Here is a 20,542-nt window from a genome sequence, read left to right as displayed (position 1 = left end):
GCAGGACCCAATAAAACAACTTACAGGCGTGAACGGTAACAAGGTTGTTGCGGGCGGTCATATAACTTACAGCGGGTCATGCAAAATCCAGCGCAGTCCGAAAACCTTTGAAATCATAAAATGGCACAGGGGCACTATTTCTAAAATCTGTGACACAATGTTTGCAGAAGCGGGTGGGTTCGGAGCACACCTTGCAGGAGTGGGCGGTAATGGTCAGAAATCCAGTAGGAGCTAGCGGGAGTGGGATTGACAAAAAACCTCCCCATGCAGCGCTCTACTGTGGAGCATGTTCTGTCTCTGGGGAGGAGCTGGTTTGCATACTGAGTTTCGGACTCCACACACTAGTTTAGTGGTCTCTTCATGGAGACACATTTCTCCCCTCATCACTTATAAGTATAGTATCATTATTGTTTAGAAATATTTTGGGGAAATAGTTTTTCTTGTAGAATTTTCAATCATGGTTTTGGGACCAGTATGTGATGTCTTTTCTTCATATGTTCATGATGTTATGGACTTTGAGGTCCAGGTGCGTCTTATTGCTGAGAATTTTTTGGCATCAGAACACATTTCATTATCATTATTTGGTTGGAGACTTGGCTTCTGCTCTTGGCTTCTGGACATCTTTATGGATCACAGAAGAACCTTCAACCTATTTTGTCATCTTCAGAGTCACATGACCCCTGACAACAAGAACTCTTTACAATCCCAAATGTGTTCTTCTGTTTCTTAGATTGTTCTCCTTGGCACCAGCCGTGTGTTCTGTGTTCTTCATTCTCTTCACTATTGTTGTCATTGTCATTCATTGAGGTTTGGCTTGAGATGTCTTATCTAATAAAAGTCTTATGTCACTTAGTCACTTGTCGGTCTTTGTTTTCTACTAAACCTATTAAATATCAGGATCTTTGTGCACAGGCGACACATAGAAGGACCATATGGGAATGAGAAAACATTATGTTGTAGCTGCTGAAATAATCCTTAGACCCCACAATCTGTTCAGAATTATCCTAATAGGACTATTGGGACTATTCAAAAATTTATTTATTATTTATATTGTTCAACTCCCCTGTGAATCACAAACCTCCACTTTGTACTCTCAAGCTTCGTGTGGACTCTATATTGTGTCAATTTGGTGCCCTGTATTAATAAAAATGAAGGTAAATTCCCCCACTGGTAGGTAAGTAGGTCTTTCCATTAGGAAGATAGGTCCCACAGTAGTTAGATTCCCCTAGTAGTTAGGTCCTCCCAGTACATAGGTAGGTTTCCCCACTATTTCCCCACATTAGGTAGCTAGGTCACCCCCCTCCCTAGAAAGTAAGTACTTCCAGTAGGAAGATACAGCAGGTACATTTCCCCAGTATATAGGTAGCCCAGGTGAATCCCCACAGATGGTAGGTAGGTCCTCTCAGTAAGTAGGCCACCCCATGTAGGTTCCCTTACTATGTAGGTAAGTAGGTCCTCCAGCAGGGCCCTGTCTTCCTCCGCTGCTCTGATGCAGACTAAGCAATGAATTGATGTCACTGTTTGTGTCTGTGCTGGGACGCAACAGTCCGAGCAGCTCTCTGCCTCCTATAGACAGCAGGTGTAAAGCAGACTGCTCCCTACAAGAGTAAGTGATGGGGTAAGGGGCCAATGGCTTGTGATTACAGTTTCAAATAGCACTGACCTGCCTGTAAATCTAGAGCAGATTCTCTCTTCTCTACCAACCTTTCCATACACGCAACAATGTTACAAAAACTGTTTAAAAGGGGTTGTCCAGGAATAGAAAAGCAGAGCTACTTTCTTTCAAAAACCACTCCCTGTCTGTCTCCAAGTTGGGCGTGGTTCTGAAGCTCAGTTCCATTGAAGTGAATGGAGCCAAGTTTTAATACCACACCCAACCTGGGGACAGACGGGGAGCTGTTTTTGAAAGAAATTAGCTGTGTTTTTCTATTCCTGGATAACCCCTTTAAAGTGGTACTCCTCGGCTCAGCGTATGGAACAAACTGTTCCGAACGCTGGAGCCGGCGCTGGGAGCTTGTGATGTCATAGCCCCACCCCCTCATGACATCACACCCCACCTCTTCAATGCAAGTCTTTGGGAGGGGGCATAATGGCTGTCACGCCCCCTCCCATAGACTTACCATAGATGTCATGAGGGGTGGGGCTATGACATCACAAGCTCTCAGTGCCGGCTCCAGCATTCAGAACAGTTTGTTCCAAACGCTGAGCCGCGGAGTACCCCTTTAAGCAGCACTATTGTTGTAATCTATTTGTGTCTACTCAGTATCCATTTGTTTCTAACGATCTACTAGCCACATTTATTATTCATGGGGATCACCTGTTTTATGTCCATTCACTACTGAATTGTTAGAGCTGGTGGCTACAAGGGTCCACCATACCACCATACTGCTGCCAATTTTTATGTATGCTTTATGAATATTTTTATGTATGTTTATGTGTATTTCTAATAAACCTTTCGCCATACATAAGTGAAACACATCTTAATCTGTACTATTTTCCATTCTCTTTACACAGATTTTATTTTTTTTCCACTTTTACCAGTTTTGTTTTATTATAATAAAAAAAGTATTTAATTTTTTTTGTTTGTCTGTCATACCTTATTTTTGTCTCGTTGCATCCATATTAATGTCCCATTATAGTTATATCAATACTCAACCACAATACCTCATACTATTGTTGTACTCCTGTTTAATAATATCATCTTTATATCCCCACAATCCTAGGGAACTATAGAAACCTAGAGAACTAGTCTATCTTTCCATTATTTCCTTTAATTTCGTGCAAAAGAGTACACCAGCTTTCTATATAAATCTTGTCTCCTCTTTAAAAGGCCTGAGCATGCGACAGGTGTCCCTGATTAGTTGCCAATACCTCAGCTGCAAGTCACACTGGCTACAAAAGCTGTATGTTTGTTGCATTAGTTAATCTGTCACCTCTTTGTGCTGCTGGTACAGGTGGTCCAACATGTGAAATATTGAGTAGAGAAACTGCCAGTCAACTTTGACTCTGACAGCTAGAAATGCTCTTTTTTAGTTGAACCCAGAAAATATAGGTAATGTTGCATACAAGGCCATCAAGTTTCACTCTCACAGCTAGAAATAGCTTTTTTTGTTAAACCCAGATACTTATGCCATATTTTTTGTTATACACAGAAAATGAAAGTAAAATACAGGTCAGTCCACTGCTTTGCTTTGGTGCTGGACACAGATGATATACACAAGTGAATAAAAGCAATGTAGTTTATTCTCCCATCATGCAACGTGTTTCACTGCAACAGCAGCTTCATCAGACATGTAGTGTAATGTAACCTCATTATCATGGAGAGCAGTTTTGGTTGATCTGATCTTCAGTGTGTTGGGAATGTTGAGTGTCTTCCTTTATGGCTGCTGGACTCCATAGATGTTGTTTTTGTTTTAAAGGGGTACTCCCCCTCTAAACATCTTATCCCCTATCCAAAGGATAGGGGATAAGATGTCTGATCATGGTGGTCCTGCCGCTGGGGACCCCTTCGATCTCCCTGTTGCACCCAGCATTCGTTCAGAGTGTCGGGTGCAGCGCTGGAGGCCGTAATGTTACGGACACGCCAGGCTAGTGTCATCATGGTCATGCCCCCTCAATACAAGTCTATGGGAGGGGGTGTGACAGCTGTCCCATAGACTTGCATTGAGGGGGCATGGCCATGATGTCACGAACCTCCACCCCGCATCGCCAGTAATCTGGCATGGAGCGAAGTTCGCTCCGTGCACCTGATGCCTGGGGTGCCCAGCGGCAGGACCCCCGTGATCAGACATCTAATCCTCTATCCTTTGGATAGTATATGGTTACCTCGGGTTGAATCCCCAGGAAATGTTTTGCTTTAATAAGCGATACAGATGTTTTCCAGAAATGAGAAGTGTTATTCCGCAGCAGAAAAGATAAAACTTATTTTACTAAGTGATGTAAAACATTAACATCAAGAATGGAGCTGAGCAAACCAAACCTGGCAATATTAGAAAGTTCGGCAAGCCGCAAACCCCCCCAATGTTCTGATCAAATCCAGGTTTGGGGGGCTCGGCTCACTGAACTCTAATCAATAAAATCAACAGTTTAATTCTTAGATCTATTACCATACAGACAGTATTATGGTACATTAACATCAAGATTTCTTCATATGGCTGTCGGACTCGCGCCACATCCCATTCATTTAAATGAGACGACCATAGTCAGATAGTAAATCCGGTCGGCCAATTTTTTCACGCCATAAGTTTTATTGCCGGACTTACAACAGCTGCATACCATGGTTTTCAGTACGGCAACAAAACCAGATACAGTGCAAAAATTAGCCAATCGGAGTCACTATACAACAGCGGCCGTTTTTGAAATTTCCTCGTCAAATCCAGCATTTATATTTTAGGAAATCATAGTGTAAATGTAGCCTTACTATTTCCAAACAGACACTGACTCCATAAACTATAAGGGTCACACCCACTGCCTCTCCATAGCATGTCAGAATCAATGAGGGACGAGATCCCCAGTACTAGTATTAGAGTCCCCATAACATGGCCACAATAACAGAGACCACTCATACAGACTCTTATAGGGTGAGCTCCTAACACAGATGAGAAGGAGGCATCACAGGCAGAGATTGGGTCTCTCTGTGGGTGATACTGCCACCTGCTGGATGAGCCAGTCATACCTTCTCAAGCCTTGATCCAGAGGCAGTGCCCTGCTTCATAATGAGGTCAGAGGCAGAGAGCACAGCAGCACAGGATAGGGAGTCAGGGAGAAGATGCTGGCTGTTACACACTGCGCTCCTGCCGCAAGCACCGGCCGTGAGCGCAGAGTCCCCGTGTCCACGACCGTCAGCGGGGCCGGGATTCGCTTTGCGGGACACACCCGCATGTGAATCCCGACCCGTCACTCACCATGCGCCGCTCCTGCAGCTCTCTCGCTCTCAGCTCCGGTGTGCCTGTCCCCGTCCCTTAGGGCATGCGCGCGCCGGAGCGCTAAAATTTTAAGGGCCAGTATGCCTGTAATCAGTGAATACACCTGACTCCACATTATAAGTTGTTGCACCTCCCACACACCCCTGCCGGATCTTCAGTGCCTAATGCCTGAGAGAAAGCATTCCACATTGCCTGTTTTGCCATTCCCGTGTATCCAGACCTTCTTGCTACGTTTTTTGACTACGAATCTTTGCCGCCTACCTTGACCTTCTGCTAAGTTGACTACGCTCCAACCTTCTTCTTCGGTACCTCACCTTCCCCAGGGCTAGCGACCTGGGTGTCGCCTGGCGCAGCAAGCCCATCCTGCCTTGCGACGGGCACTGGTGAAGACCAGAAGCACCTTAGACTCCGCTCCCCGATGCAGTCCGAGTCATCAGCCACACAGGTAGAGGATCCACATGCAGTTCTGTTACATCCACATCCAGTTCTGGCTCTTTATCCAGTTCTGGCTCTTTATCCAGTTCTGGCTCTTTATCATGCTGTTTGCTGATCAGCTGTGGTGACTCAACAGCGCCCCCTTCTTGGCAGGAGAGTGATGCACCCTATGCAGTTGCATATGTCACACATCCCTAAGGCTGGCCAGGCTTAGTAGTGCAGAGTTCTGTGCACTAAACCTTTCCTGATGAACAGGACTTAAGCACAGAACTCGCAGAGCATTGCATTGTTGTCTCGTCATCTGTACGGCCCAGTGTTTTTCTCTCTAACTCAATAAACCAGAACACATCAAACTCAACTGAAGATGAGAAGACCACAATAATACTGTCTCACTCTTTACATCAAAACTAGTGCTTGTTGGGAACATTTCTGGAACCATAAAAGGGTTTTCTCACTTTAGACATTCATGGCTTGTACACTGGAGGAATTTTCAGCTTTTATAGATATTAAAGGAGATCTCCGGTGAAAAATAGCGTATCCCGTATCCACAGGAGAGGGGATAAGGAGCTGATTGGGTGGAGTCTGACCGCTTGGGGCCTCCGCGATCACCAGAACGGGATCCCTGCGCTCTTAGTGAGGAGAACGTGTGGTCTACCGGTAGACGGCACACACTCCATTCATTTCTATCGGAGCACAGATGATGCCTGAGAGCTGCATTCTGTTTTTTTCGGTGCTCCAAAAGAAATGTGTGGAGCATGTGTTGGCTGTAGCACGTGCTTCTCCCCGAGCACGGGGTCCCTTCCCGGTGATCGTGGGGGTCTGACAGCTGGGGCCCCCCCCACGATAACTAGTAAGTTATTTTTTTTTTTTATCTCCTTTAAAGAAGAAAGTAATGGAAATGATCCTCCAATTCTCCTTTGGATTTCTGCTTAGATGTAGTCATTACTGGCCACCCATAAAGGGCCCCACTGTCAAAATAGTGAGATATGGTAAATTCATCCAAGATGTCTCAGATGGGGAGAATAAAAGGTCTAAATAGACTCACTAGTCACTATGGCTGTCCCCAGGGCTTCTACAGAGACCATTTACACCAGGGGTCCTCAAACTTTTTAAACGGGGGGGCAGTTCACGGTCCCTCAGACCGTTGGAGGGCCGGACTATAGATATCAAAACATGAACAAATTCCTATGCACACTTATATATCTTATTAATGGACTACCACTTTAAGTACGCAGCACAGTCCCCCCCCTCCCCACATTAGGTTGGCAGTATAGATCCCCCCACATTAGGTTGTAGTTCCCACACATTAGGGTTGGCAGTACAGTTCCCCCACATTAGGTGCAGTACAATTCCCCCACATTAGGTGCAGTACAATTCCCCACATTAGGTGCAGTACAATTCCCCCACATTAGGTGCAGCACAATTCCCCCACATTAGGTGCAGTACAATTCCCCCACATTAGGTGCAGTACAGTTCGCCCTCATTAAATGCAGTATAGTCCCCCCGCATTAGGTGCAGTACAATTTCCCCACATTAGGTGCAGTATAATGTTCCCCCACATTAGGTGCAGTATAATGTTCCCCCACATTAGGTGCAGTATAATGTTCCCCCACATTAGGTGCAGTATAATGTTCCCCCACATTAGGTGCAGTATATACCCCCCAAATTAGGTGCAGTATAGCTCCCCACATTAGGTGCAGAATGTTCCCTCTACATTAGGTGCAGTATAGATCCCCAAATTAGGTGCAGTATAGCTCCCCCAAATTAGGTGCAGTATAGCTCCCCACATTAGGTGCAGTATAATGTTCCCCCACATTAGGTGCAGTATAGCTCCCCACATTAGGTGCAGTATAGATCCCCCAAATGAGGTGCAGTATAGCTCCCCACATTAGGTGCAGCATGTTCCCCCACATTAGGTGCAGCATGTTCCCCCACATTAGGTGCAGTATAGATCCCCAAAATTAGTGCAATATAGCTCCCCACATTAGGTGCAGTATAATGTTCCCCCACATTAGGTGCAGTATAATGTTCCCCCACATTAGGTGCAGCATGTTCCCCCACATTAGGTGCAGTATAGATCCCCCAAATTAGTGCAGTATAGCTCCCCACATTAGGTGCAGTATAATGTTCCCCCACATTAGGTGCAGTATAATGTTCCCCCACATTAGGTGCAGTATAGCTCCCATTAGGTGCAGCATGTACCCCCACATTAGGTGCAGTATTGATCCCCCAAATTAGGTGCAGTATAGCTCCCCACATTAGGTGCAGCATGTTCCCTCACATTAGGTGCAGTATAGTTCCCCCACATTAGGTGCAGTACAGTTCCCCACATTAGGTGCAGTACAGTTCCCCCATATTAGGTGCAGTATAGCTCCCCACATTAGGTGCAGTATAGTTCCCCCATATTAGGTGCAGCATGTACCCCCACATTAGGTGCAGTATAGATCCCCCAAATTAGGTGCAGCATGTTCCCCCACATTAGGTGCAGCATGTTCCCCCACATTAGGTGCAGTATAGATCCCCCAAATTAGGTGCAGTATAGCTCCCCACATTAGGTGCAGTATAGCTCCCCACATTAGGTGCAGTATGTTTCCCCACATTAGGTGCAGTATGTTCCCCCACAGACATGCAGCCTCCAGCCATACAGTGTATGGCTGGAGGCTGTATGCCTGTGTTCTGCCCCCACTTCAGTGCTCCGACCACCGCTCCTCCCGTCCGGAGATAGCAGTAAGTCCCGGGACCGAAGGGGCGTTGGTCGGAGCACCGAAGCTGACGTGCCGCTGGTAACACTTACCTAACTGGCCAGCGCACGTCCTCATCGCTGCCTCGCTCCTCCACCCTCCGTTGCTATGGGCGCACGGTGTCAGTGACATCCCTGCGTGCGCCACCTTCCCGGCGGCCCCTGTGTTTTTAAAGTAAACGCGGGGTCTCCGAGAGCGCATCCCTGTGTCCCGAAAAAATCTTTTGGGACACAGGGATGTCCCAGGCAGCGGCGGGTCGCATAAATGTCCTCAACGGGCCGCGTGTGGCCCGTGGGCCGTAGTTTGAGGACCCCTAATTTACACTCTGTAGGCCGGCACAATGGGGGGGAGGGCTGCACTAGGAATTGTGTCGCTTGTAGTTACCTCTAGCCACAACCTGTGCTAAAGTGCTAGCTGATATTGTTTTGGGGTTCCCTTGGGGTTATGTGCAAAGATGGAGAAAGTTACAGTTCTTGAACATGGCAGTGTCTTGGCTGGAGCAGGGTTCCTCAGGAATTCGTGTATCTATGTTACTTGAAGCTAACCCTTTTTACTCTAGCCTGTCTTGTGGTTAGTCGATTGTCTTTTTTACTGAATCAGGTGGCAACTGGATTGTGGTAGAGATAAGGGGTGGGTAACCATTTCTCCACGTCCCTCCGGTACTACAATTCTCAAAGATTTGGTGACAAACTGAATACTCCTCATCTCAGTCCCAGATCAGCACTAACTATAAAAATGACTTGGATTGAAATCTCAACAGGAACAAGTGTCAACCCCCAGCAGGCCCTGGATTATTATTTTCTTATGGTCTGAAAGAAGATGCTAATGAAGAAATGTGTCTCCGGCTTTGTTAAACCCCCTGAGATTTCTGCATCTTGATGTGATATATTTTATGATTCAGTATAAGTATTATTATTTCTGGAGAGTATCAATATCACTTATTAATGAATGACAGGCAAGAAAACCTTTCCTTGGGATTTAACCAGAGGTAACTCATATCCTGCTGTGCCTGGTGGCCAAAACTACATCATTTGTTTGTTTTGACATCAAAATATTCCTAATTTGCAAAACTAAGTGTAAACAAAGTCATGCTAAACACTTTTTTGCAAAACTAATAAGACAGAGACCTTGGGTTTTCCTGCCAATTCAACACAAGTTACTGATTCCAGTATAGACGCATCTACAGAAGGTCCATGATGCCATTTACTTGGTGGATCCTTCTGGTAATCTTCGGTATCTTGGACAGTGTGGCGGCATATATTCTGAACATGTGCATCTTGGCCGCTAGTATCCAAAACCTGAAGACTGGAGAGAGGCTGAATCCTCCTGATCTAATCCACCTGGTTATAGGAGCGGTCAACATTGTCTTCCAGTGTTTGCTGGTCTCGCAGGGCATATTAACTGTGTTCTTCACTTATTTAATGTTTATTAGGGAGATCTTTGTCCCGGCCATGGTGAGCACGCTGACACTTATGTATTTCATCTACTGGCTCACTGCCTGGCTCTGTATCTATTATTGTGTCACCATCCCTAACTTCAATCATCCATTGTTTGTCTGGTCAAAGAGGAAGATCTCAATGTATCTACCACGTCTTCTCCTGATCACAGCAGCAGGCTGTTTCTTCATTAGTCTTCCAACCATCTGGATTGTAAATGTGAACATCACTCAACAATCTGCAGGAAATAGCACCTGTGACCCCACAGTTATCAGTGGGACTTTCAGCTTTCAGCCCTCTTACATACAGACCGCTTCATTTATAGGATGCTTTTTGCCGTTCCTATTAATATTGGTCTCTAATTTGATGACTGGGTCTTCCCTTTTAGGACATATATGTAAGATGAGGCAGAATGATTCTGGATTATCCCAAGCCAAAGACCAGGCTCACATTAATGCCATAAGAACTATTTTTCGGTTCATTTCGATGTCCATCATATTCTACATCAATGCAGTTTTATTTTTTTCAGTGTCCATCAATCCTGAAGATCCTCAAATCATTGTCCACTGGTTGATATTTATGTCTTTTCCGACATCACAATCTCTCAACATCATCTATTCCAACCCCAAGCTAAGAAAACATTTTGTGGTCAAGTTCCCAAGTTTTGAAAGAAAGCTGTAGAAGTAAGAAAAAAAATATCACCATAAGCCTCCCTGTATATGGCATAGGCAAAAGATTAAATAGATTAAGAATTTTTTTTGTCATTTTGTGTGTGTTTATTTTATGAATATGTTTTGGACACAGTTCATTTCCCTTTGTTTCGAGTAACAGCAGACTTGGTGCCATGATCTAGTCACAGAGTTACCAAGACTTCTCCCTATTCCTGCCATCTGTGTCTCCTCTTTTAAAAATGTACACTTTAGCATATAGTGTTTACATTACTAATATGCATGTTAGGTCAACAACCCCATATCATTTTCTTATTTCCTGTTTTTTATGTTTATTTAAACTTCTCTGGTGCCATCTTTTTTTTTCGCTGGAGGAATGGATCACTGCCAGATTTTAGTTGTGTCTGGCTGTTGCCACATAGACTTTCACTGCTACAATGTATTGCTGTGCTTCTGACTGTTTGCTTGTCAGCCAAATGTCCCCTTCGTCTTAGTTATTTTGGATTTTAACAAACACTCTGTAATTCTGACTCTTGGACTTGATTCTGACCATCTCTCTTCATGCTGTATTTGGACCTTGACAGGACATCCTGGTTATTAATCACACTTATTGACCTTGGGCCCATCGTCTTCTCTGTCTTTCTCCCTTTGCACTTAGTTAGGGAAGGAACCGTCAACTAGTTCAAGGACTGCAATCTATGACCGATCAGTAGGCAGGGACAGGTGCTGCGTGGAGAGTTCAGGAGTACATACCCTTACCTTACCCCTGTCCTGACAATACAATATATTTCACTGCATTTATCCTCAGTGAGTAGGTACTAATGCATCCTGCAGTTATTACTATTATTATCTTATTATGTGATTATCCTGGTGAGTAGATAGTTGCCTGAGGCCATCTAAGTATGGTAGCCATTATTCAGATCCCAGAAAGGCAGAAGATATAGGTGAAGCCTGGTCCTGAAGCTTAGTGATAGCTAGTGTTGTTACAATTACAACAGCCTATGGCTAAAGCTACATACATCTTCATCATACCATCATGTATGGAGGGTGGACACCACTAGTACAGTAGATATCATGTCCTGGATTAAAACATGACATCTTGTCCTTGTTAAAGTGATTTTGTTGAGTATGCAACATATCTAAAATAATGTTGGTTAACCTGTTAAGACACCATGGGAACCATTAACCTCCACCATATACTAGTGAGTAATCTTACGGATTGGTTGTTTTTAAAATCCCCTTGTCTGTGTGGATTAGTTCGCTGGATGGGTAGAGGCGTACCCACTGCTATGAATGGTGCCAGAACAGTTGCCAAAGGCCTTACCAGTGAACTGACATCCTGTTTTGGCAAATGTCAACTTATTTAATCAGTCCCCATACCTATGGGCTGCAGGTTGGTGGATGGTAGAGAGTACAAGTCAAACAATAAAGACTAAGCAAGACTGACAATGAATGGGGTGGGAACATGGGTTGACTTCCTCCTAATTGTGTTAACAACCAAAAACCACATACTGTATTCCAACGTAAATCATCTTGTATCCAGACAACCGGTACCACAACAAGGTACTAGAATGCCCATGTATGCCAACAGTATCTTATCTTATATACAGGCTTGAGGTGCTCAACAAGGTACTAGAGCCTCCATGTATCCTGTCAGTATGTCATCTAGAGCCCCCTTGTATCCCAACGATATGCCATCTTTTATAGAGACTTGAATAGCCTAACAAGCTATTGAAGCCTCTTCTTAGTTATATGCTTTTCCAACATCTGATTCCAACATCTCCTTCTTCGTGCATTAGTTGTTATCAATGAGTGTATTTTCTTCTTCCACCCTGAATAATTTGAGTGTAAATGTATATATATATATATATATATATATATATATATATATATATATATATATTCTTACCATTATTCGGCATTGGTTTTATGTCATAGGGATTAAAAAGAATTACAACATGGACCACTGAGTGTATAACATATGAATACATTTCTCTTGTCCGATTGTATAATGTTATGTAAATAGTTAGTGAAGCTCCATGGATATTTGCATCTGTCCCAGTAAAATAATTTATCCTGCTGCTTTCATAAGACACAACTCTTGGAGCTATGGCCCCTGAAGCACACACTATCATGATTATTGCTCTAACTATTGAATTTGTGGTAGGAATAGCCCTAAATCTGCACATCCTGTTTGTTCATTTAGGAAACCTAAAAAATGGCCTCTCACTGGGCCCTTCTGATAAGATCCACCTCACCAAGGCTCTGGTCAATATCTCTCTGCACGTGGCGATGACCGCACAATGTTTAAGACATGTTTTTTGGCCCCATGTGTATTTGAAATATTTTTTCTGGGTTATAATAGTTATAACTTTCTTAAACTTTTATAGTTATTGGCTGACGGCCTTACTCTGTGTCTACTACTGCACTAACATCACCACCTGTGGTCACCACATCTTTGTTTGGCTGAAGAGGAGTCTCTCATCTTACCTGCTGCACATCCTTCTAGTATCAGGACTTGGCTCACTTACCATAAGTATTCCAGAAATTTGGATTTGTAGCAAAAAGTCTGCAAGCAATAGTACATATCATTGTATTAGTATCCGGGGGGCATTTTTTGAAAATTTTGCATACAAAACAATATCCTCCATGCTGGGCTGCTTCTTACCCTTCGCTATAGTTTTTGTCTCCACCACGTTCCCCTCGTGGTCTCTTCTCATTCACATGTGGAGAATGAAGCAGAACAATCCCGGGTTTACTCAATCTAATTTCCAAACCCAGATTAATGCTACAAGAACCATGATCCTGTTCCTTCTCATTTTTGTTATTTGCGGCGTGACACAAATGTTTTTCATTATCCTTCGGTCAAACGATTCTGATGGCGTAATGATAGCAATTTGGTTTATTATCTTGTCCTACCCAATGTCAGAAGCCATTGTCATCATCCAGAGCAGCGCCAAGCTTAGGAACAGCCTTCTTGAGAAATTCTTTGATAGAAGTAAAAGAAACGGTGAGGCTAAGACCTGATCCATTGAGTTTAACAGAATTCAGATGGTAGGTTGTCCCTCTTCACCTGTGTAGACTTCCTGATGACCAATAAAAGAGAAGCAGTGATGTCCGGTCCCCTGTGTGTTCTAATTCATGTAATAATGGTAATAATGAAAAGTCTACCACCATCTTATCTCATTTACATAGCCAGAAGTTCTAGAAGATGGCAAATTCTTATTGTTTGACATTGAATAGGTTTATAGCGAATAAAATGCCAAATAAATTTATTTGTCATTAAGGTAAATGATGTTTGTCTTTATTTATTTCAGAGCGCCACTAATTCCAATTAACTGTATGTATCGCAAGGGGTTAAAGGGGTTACTCCGCCCCTAGAAATCTTATCCCCTATCCAAAGGATGGGGACCCTCACGATCTTGGCTGCGGCACCCTAGACATCCGGTGCACGGAGAGAGCTTCGCTCTATGCCGGATGACTGGTGATGCACGTGATGTCACAGCCGTGCCCCCTCAATGCAAGTCTATGGGAGGGGGGGGACTTGCATTTAAGGGGCATGGCCATGACACCATGAGCTTCTGGCACTACACCCGATGCTCTAAACGAACGAAGCGTGCAGCAGGGAGATCGTGGGGGTCCCCAGCAGTGAGAGCCCTGCAATTAGACATCTTATCCCCTATCCTTTGGAAAGGAGATAAGATGTCTAGGGGAAGAGTACCCCTTAAAAATACTTAACATATTACAAAAGCAAGTACAATGAACATGAATGAAGTATATGACAGTATACATCTTATACTTAGGCATGTGACAGTATATATCTGAAACTGAGGGAGAGAAGACACTGCCCATGAGGACTTACATAATACAGGGTGAGCCATAGTTTATATAGCAGTATTGTTGCAATAGGATTATTGTAGGCTTTAAAAGATTGAGAAGAACACTGTCAGGAACTTACCTGTCCCTGCTCCCGCACCGTGCCCTGTCTCTGTGAGGTGCCGTTGGGAATGACACAACGCTGCTAGGATAACCAGCTCTGACGCAGAGCTGCTCATCAAAATAAGAGGGGCCAATACGAAAATGGGTGTTCTAGACCAATCAGTTGCAGAATTGGCATTTTATGTCTCCTGAATGGCAGGACATTTAAACCAATATCTGCTGGTCACAGGCACTGTGATTGTGGTTCCTAATCCTGACACAGGTTTGTCCTTGTTCACTGTTCAAGAACTTAACTTGTTACTAGTGCCCAGACTCTACTTTTCACCTTCTGATTTGAACCTGACCCTGTCTCTTCTGGTTTACCCCCTGTTAGTTTCTACTTTTGTCTGCAGTTCTTATTATGTTCTTTATAGTCCTCCTGGTTCTAACTCTCTTACCCGTTTTCTGTTTTGCCCTCTTTGTGTTCTGATTCTGTCCTTGATGTGACTATTTTAGTTCGACTTGGCCTGTCTGACCCTCCAAATAGTCACCCTGCACTTAGTGAGTGTAGGGACCAGCACCGAGTTGAGGGCCACCATTTAGGGTGGATCACCTAAGTAGGTAGGGTCAGTGTATGGGGTTTGTTTAGGGCTGCATACTTTAATATTCACATATTTACTAAGTTCCCGTAGACAAAAAGAATTGTTACTTTATCGGGCATTCAGGAACCCCTCTATCCCTCCTATGTGCTCTGCAGTCTCTTCCTAGTGAAAGAGCAGCACAGCTCCAGATCAGCTCGGTTTCTGTAATATAGAAGTGTAATGTCTTCACTCCCTCCCTTCGACACAACAATTACAAAATATACAACATTGTAGGTGGCACACACCTTTTAGAGTTAAAGCATACATGCCATTTTATATAATGTAGATAATAACATTATATGTATATTTGTAATATACATTGGTTAATAAATCCTGGCTTGTTCCGGCAGCTATTGCTTGTGTGTCTGTGTGTGTACACTGTGTCATGTTATAGAACCTCATCGAACAGAGCACCCAGCTCTGTCTGATGAGGCTCTATAACACGCCTCCTGTTCTGTACACTAAGGCTCTGAGACCCGCCCCTGGTTCTGCCCGATAAGGTTCTATAACATGCCCATGACGTTCTATAACACGCCCCCTTGCTCTGCACACTGAGGCTCAAGACCTGCCCCCGGCTCTTTCCAATGAGGCTCAATAACATACCCCCTGTTCTGTACATTGAGGCTCTGGGATCCGCCCCCGGCTCTTTCCAATGATGTTCCATTACATGCCCTCTGCACTGTACACTGAGGCTCGAAGACCCACCCCAGCTCTGTCAGATGATGCTCGATAACATGCCCCCTGCTCTGTACACTGAGACTCTGAGACCCACCCCCAGCTCTGTCCGATGATGCTCTATAACACGCCCCCTGCTCTGTACACTGAGGCTCTGAGACCTGCACCCAGCTCTATCCGATGATGCTCTATAACACGCCCCCTGCTCTGTACACTGAGGCTCAAGACCCGCCCCGGCTCTTTCCGATGAGGCTCTATAACACTTCTCCTGTTCTGTACATTGAGGCTCTGAGATCCGCCCCCAGCTCTGTCCGATGAGGGTCTATAAAACGCCCCCTTTCTGTACACTGAGGCTCTGAGATCCGCCCCTGGTTCTGCCCGATGAGGCTCTATAACATGCCCCCTGTTCTGTACACTGAGGCTCTTAGACCCACCCCTTGTTCTGCCCGATGAGGCTTTATAACACGCCCCCTTTCTGTACACTGAGGTTCTGAGATCCGCCCCTGGTTCTGCCCGAGGAGGCTCTATAACACTCACCCTGCTCTGTACACTGAGGCTCTGAGACCCGCCCCTTGTTCTGCCCGATGAGGCTTTATAACACGCCCCCTGCTCTGTACACTGAGGCTCTGAGACCTGCCCCTGGTCCTGCCCGATGAGGCTCTATAACACGCCCCCTTTCTGTACACTGAGGCTCTGAGACCCGCCCCTGGTTCTGCCCGATGAGGCTATATAACACGCCCCCTTTCTGTACACTGAGGTTCTGAGATCTGCCCCTGGTTCTGCCCGATGAGGCTCTATAACACTCCCCCTGCTCTGTACACTGAGGCTCTGAGACCCGCCCCTTGTTCTGCCCGATGAGGCTTTATAACACGTCCCCGGCTCTGTACACTGAGGCTCTGAGACCTGCCCCTGGTCCTGCCCGATGAGGCTCTATAACACGCCCCCTTTCTGTACACTGAGGCTCTGAGATCCGCCCCTGGTTCTGCCCGATGAGGCTTTATAACACGCTCCCTTTCTGTACACTGAGGCTCTGTGTACTGGCCCTTGCTCTGTCTGGATTTTTTCAACCAAAAAATATACACATTTTTTAACCAATGTATATTACAAATATACATATAATGTTATTATCTACATTATGTAAAAAGATTTTGCAAAGACAGGAACACTTTAACTGTCCAAGGTAACGATAATACAAAATAGATGAAGACGGGGCATGTCTGTTGGTTTCTCTCCAGCTCCGGAGAAAAAGATTGAGCAATTGTCAGCAGAATAACTCTATCTGATTCTCCTCAGATTAAGAGAATTACACATGCTGGGAGTTGTAGTTTTGCAACATCTGGAGGTCCGCAGGTTGTAGACCACTGTTAGAGGAAGTTGTACTCACCTGTCCCCGCCGCTCCGGACCGTCACCGCTCGTCACCGCTGCCCGGGATGTCACCCTCCATCGCTGTCGCGCGTCCGCAAGGTGTCCCTGACACTCCGGCAAGGCCTCTGCTTCTCCGGCATCCTCGCTCTCCGTCGCCGCCATCACGTTGCTACGCATGCCGCTCCTATTGGATGACGGACAGGCGTGCGCAGCGACGTGATGACAACGATGGAGAGCGCCGACGATGCAGGGGATCCCGAAGAGGAAGCACCGGAGCCCCGAGGACAGGCTATCCGGTAGCAGCTGAAGCAGTCTGCGCTGTCGGATAGCCCGACATACAAAAGCATCGTATGCCTTCAACACGCGATGGCCTCTGAGAGTGATCGTATGCTGAAATTATTGTATGTCGGGGCCATCGTAGGTCGAGGGGTCACTCTATAATGTTAGTGATCCTGTAAAGTGAACGGTGTAAACATAAAAAAAAGGCCAAAATAAAGTTGTTGTGTTTAAAAAGTTAAATATTTGCAAAAGTGGCACCGATAAAGATACCAATAACAAATGAGCCCTCATACAGCCCCGTATACAGAAAAATGAGAAAGTTAGAGGTGGTCAAAATAGAAAGATTTTAAACATACTACATTTTTTTTTAAACGTTTGAGATTCTTTTTTAAAGCCGTACAATAATAGAACAGTATGTAACATGGTTTCATTTTAATCATATTGACCCACAGAATAAAGAAAACATGTTAATTTTTACTGTAAAGCGTACAGCGTGAAAATGAAACCTTCCAAAATTGTGGTTTTTACAATTCAATTTTCTCGCACAAATAATACTTTTTGGGTTGCACCATACATTTTTTGGTAAAATTATTGATGTCATTATGAAGGACAAAAAACAAGCCCTGGGTCTGTGGATAAAAATATAAAAGTTATGATTTTTAGAAGGCGAGGAGGAAAAAAAAATTGTCTGTGTCCTTAAATGGGTACTCCTCCCCTAGACATCTTATCCGCTATCCAAAGGATCTCAGCTGCGACACCCCAGTTATCCGGTGCACAGAGTTAACTTTACTCCGTGCCAGATGACTAGTGACGTGTCTTGTGTTTTAACTAACCAAAAACCATGTGTCCCAATGTATCTCATCTTGTATCCAGGCTCAAGGGACCCAAAAACTACTAGAGCCTCCGTTCACTTGCACATTGTCCGCTTCAACTTCCATAGGTTCTCATTACAGTGACACATCGAAAGATTCATCCGTTTCTAAATCCTTCTTGGTGTGTTATTGTTTGTCAATGTGTATTATCTCCTGCCACCCTAAACAGTTTTAAAGGGGTACTCCTGTGGAAAACTTTTTTTTTAAATTAACTGGTGCCAGAAAGTTAAACAGATTTGTAAATTACTTCTATTGAAAAATCTTAATCCTTCCAGTACTTTTTAGGGGCTGTATACTACAGAGGAAATGCTTTACTTTTTAGATTTCTCTGATGTCATGACGCAGTGCTATCTGCTGAACTTTGCTGTCCATTTTAGGAACTGTCCAGAGCAGGAGAAAATCCCCATAGCAAACATATGCTGCTCTGGACAGTTCCTAAAATGGACAGCAGAGGTCAGCAGAGAGCATTGTGGTCAGGACATCAGAGAAATCTAAAAAGTAAAGCATTTCCTCTGTAGTATACAGCCCCTAAAAAGTACTGGAAGGATTAAGATTTTTTAATAGAAGTAATTTACCAAGCTAGTCATAAAAGATTGGCGGGGGGGGCAGTTTCTTACTGAAAATGTGTAAAGCGGAAAGCAAGAAAATATTCGAATTTGCAACATTAGAACCTGGCGGACTCAACTCCAACTTTGAACTTTTTGGATTCTTATAGGGGATGCACTCGGCCCATGGGGACACCCCTATTTGGTCATTAAGAGGGTTGTCCCATCGGCTGACTTCATCCCCTATAGATTCATCTACAATGATGTCATTTAAGTCTGATCACATATTTTTTTCCCTGTGTTTATTTCATTATTATTTTCATTTTAATTTATATTTTTATTTTTATTTTCATTTTTATTTTATTTTATTATTTTCATTTTTAATTTTAATTTTAATTTTATTTTTATTTTTATTCTAATTTCTATTTCTATTAGTATTTCATTTTATTTTTATTTTTATTTCCATTTTTATTATTTATTATTTTTTATTATTATTTTTTATTTATTTTTTATTTATTTTTTTATTATTTTTTTATTATTTATTATTATTTTTTGTTTTATTTTTGTTTGTTTTTTATTTTATTTTATCATTCTTCTTCTTTATCTATCTATTTCCAATACGCTGTCTGTGATTTATTTATATTTTTTCTCATATCTATTATCTTTTTTATTTTAAAAAATTCATTTGTTTTGAGGAAAACGCATTGTTACACTCTTCCAACAGAATTCACACATGATTTTATACCTAGTATTGCTCTCTAAGTGAACCGATCCATTGAATCCACTTATGTTTTTTATTATTATCTATCAATGTGTTAAGGGGTGGGATCTGTGCCTATATAAAATAACCGATGATTCAAGGCAACTATCATGACTACTGAGGAAAGGGTTATATTATACAACCCTGAAACGCGTCTAGTCGTTTATGCACATTTACTGGCATAGTATTACCTTCGAAGAACTGTGCCCAAATCTCAAGGCCGGTTATCTCTTATGAACTGTACCATTATCAGCGCTCTTACTCTGCTACCTACCCGGTCCAGCAGTTCAGATCCATTCCGGTGTAACCATCCCGGTGCAGCCATCCCGGCTCTGACTATAGCTGACGTTAGACGCCGGCAACACGAAGTGAACTTCCAGCCTTCCAGTACATGGTCCTATTTACCAACCAGCAAAGCGGTGAGGAATACCAACTCCAGCGCACTCCAGCGCCAGCAGTCCCCGGGCATCATTGCGATCTTCGGCGCCTGCCAGCGCCTCAGCCGTTAGCGACTGCCACCGCTCTCAATCAGACAGTACTGGACCAGGCTCACGATTGGAAGCGCCCCACAGAGGACTGTGCGCACTACGGACACTCAGCCTTTGCGGGAACAACACCCACCGTCTGAGTTACCATTCAGAGACCGGTAACAATTTCTAATAGTACAGACTGTTTGCTACTGTATCTAAAAGGGACATATCTACCCTAAATACCCAGAAGAGCAACTCTTTAACATATTTGTTTGGTACAGATCTTATTTTGCTATTTTATTATCCTATGCCAGGATTATAGTTTTAACTACTATATGCCTAAATATATTGTTAGGTTGCCTTTTAATATGTATGTTCTTCTCACAAGGGCCCTGTGAGAAGTATCTAATCGTATTCATATTTTATAATAAATATTGATTATTATTGAAGCACGATCCAAGTATATCTATTTTCATTTATTCACCTAGAAGGTCCGGGCTACATAGTGTATTTTTTGGTTTTCCCTTTTCTAGCAATTAAGGTATAGTTGCTTGCCCAGTTTGATCTCGGTGCGTATTAGTTGTGAGCTGCACATACCTATATAATTTTCTCTTTTTTAATTTACCAATCTGTTTAACTTTCTGGCACCAGTTGATTTAAAAAAAAAAAAAAAAGTTTTCTATGGGAATACCCCTTTCAGAGTTCAAATACTTTCTCTACACCCCTTTCACAATATATTTTCTTACCATTATATGTATTTTATTTTATACCATTTTATACCATTATTTGTCATTAATTTTATACATTTTAG

The 20,542-nt window shown here is 43.5% G+C and overlaps 2 protein-coding genes across 2 annotated transcripts; both read left to right on the top strand.

Annotated features, from left to right (window-relative positions):
- Positions 1–9,297: 9,297 nt before the first annotated feature.
- LOC130285379 (taste receptor type 2 member 143-like) lies at positions 9,298–10,218 on the top strand. The gene has a single exon (XM_056536739.1). It carries the CDS (start codon positions 9,298–9,300, stop codon positions 10,216–10,218), a length of 921 nt encoding a protein of 306 aa, XP_056392714.1.
- A 2,096-nt stretch (positions 10,219–12,314) lies between these two features.
- On the top strand, positions 12,315–13,232 carry LOC130285378 (taste receptor type 2 member 9-like). Its single transcript, XM_056536738.1, has one exon. It carries the CDS (start codon positions 12,315–12,317, stop codon positions 13,230–13,232), a length of 918 nt encoding a protein of 305 aa, XP_056392713.1.
- The last annotated feature ends 7,310 nt before the right edge of the window (positions 13,233–20,542 follow it).

Source organism: Hyla sarda, chromosome 8 (genome assembly GCF_029499605.1).
Source record: "Hyla sarda isolate aHylSar1 chromosome 8, aHylSar1.hap1, whole genome shotgun sequence".
Taxonomy (NCBI): domain Eukaryota; kingdom Metazoa; phylum Chordata; class Amphibia; order Anura; family Hylidae; genus Hyla; species Hyla sarda.
This window is presented reverse-complemented; position numbering and strand designations above follow the sequence as displayed.

Excerpts from the sequence above, each read along its gene's own strand:
- LOC130285379 (XM_056536739.1), top strand. The coding sequence starts at position 9,298 with ATGCCATTTACTTGGTGGATCCTTCTGGTAATCTTCGGTATCTTGGAC.
- LOC130285378 (XM_056536738.1), top strand. The coding sequence starts at position 12,315 with ATGGCCCCTGAAGCACACACTATCATGATTATTGCTCTAACTATTGAA.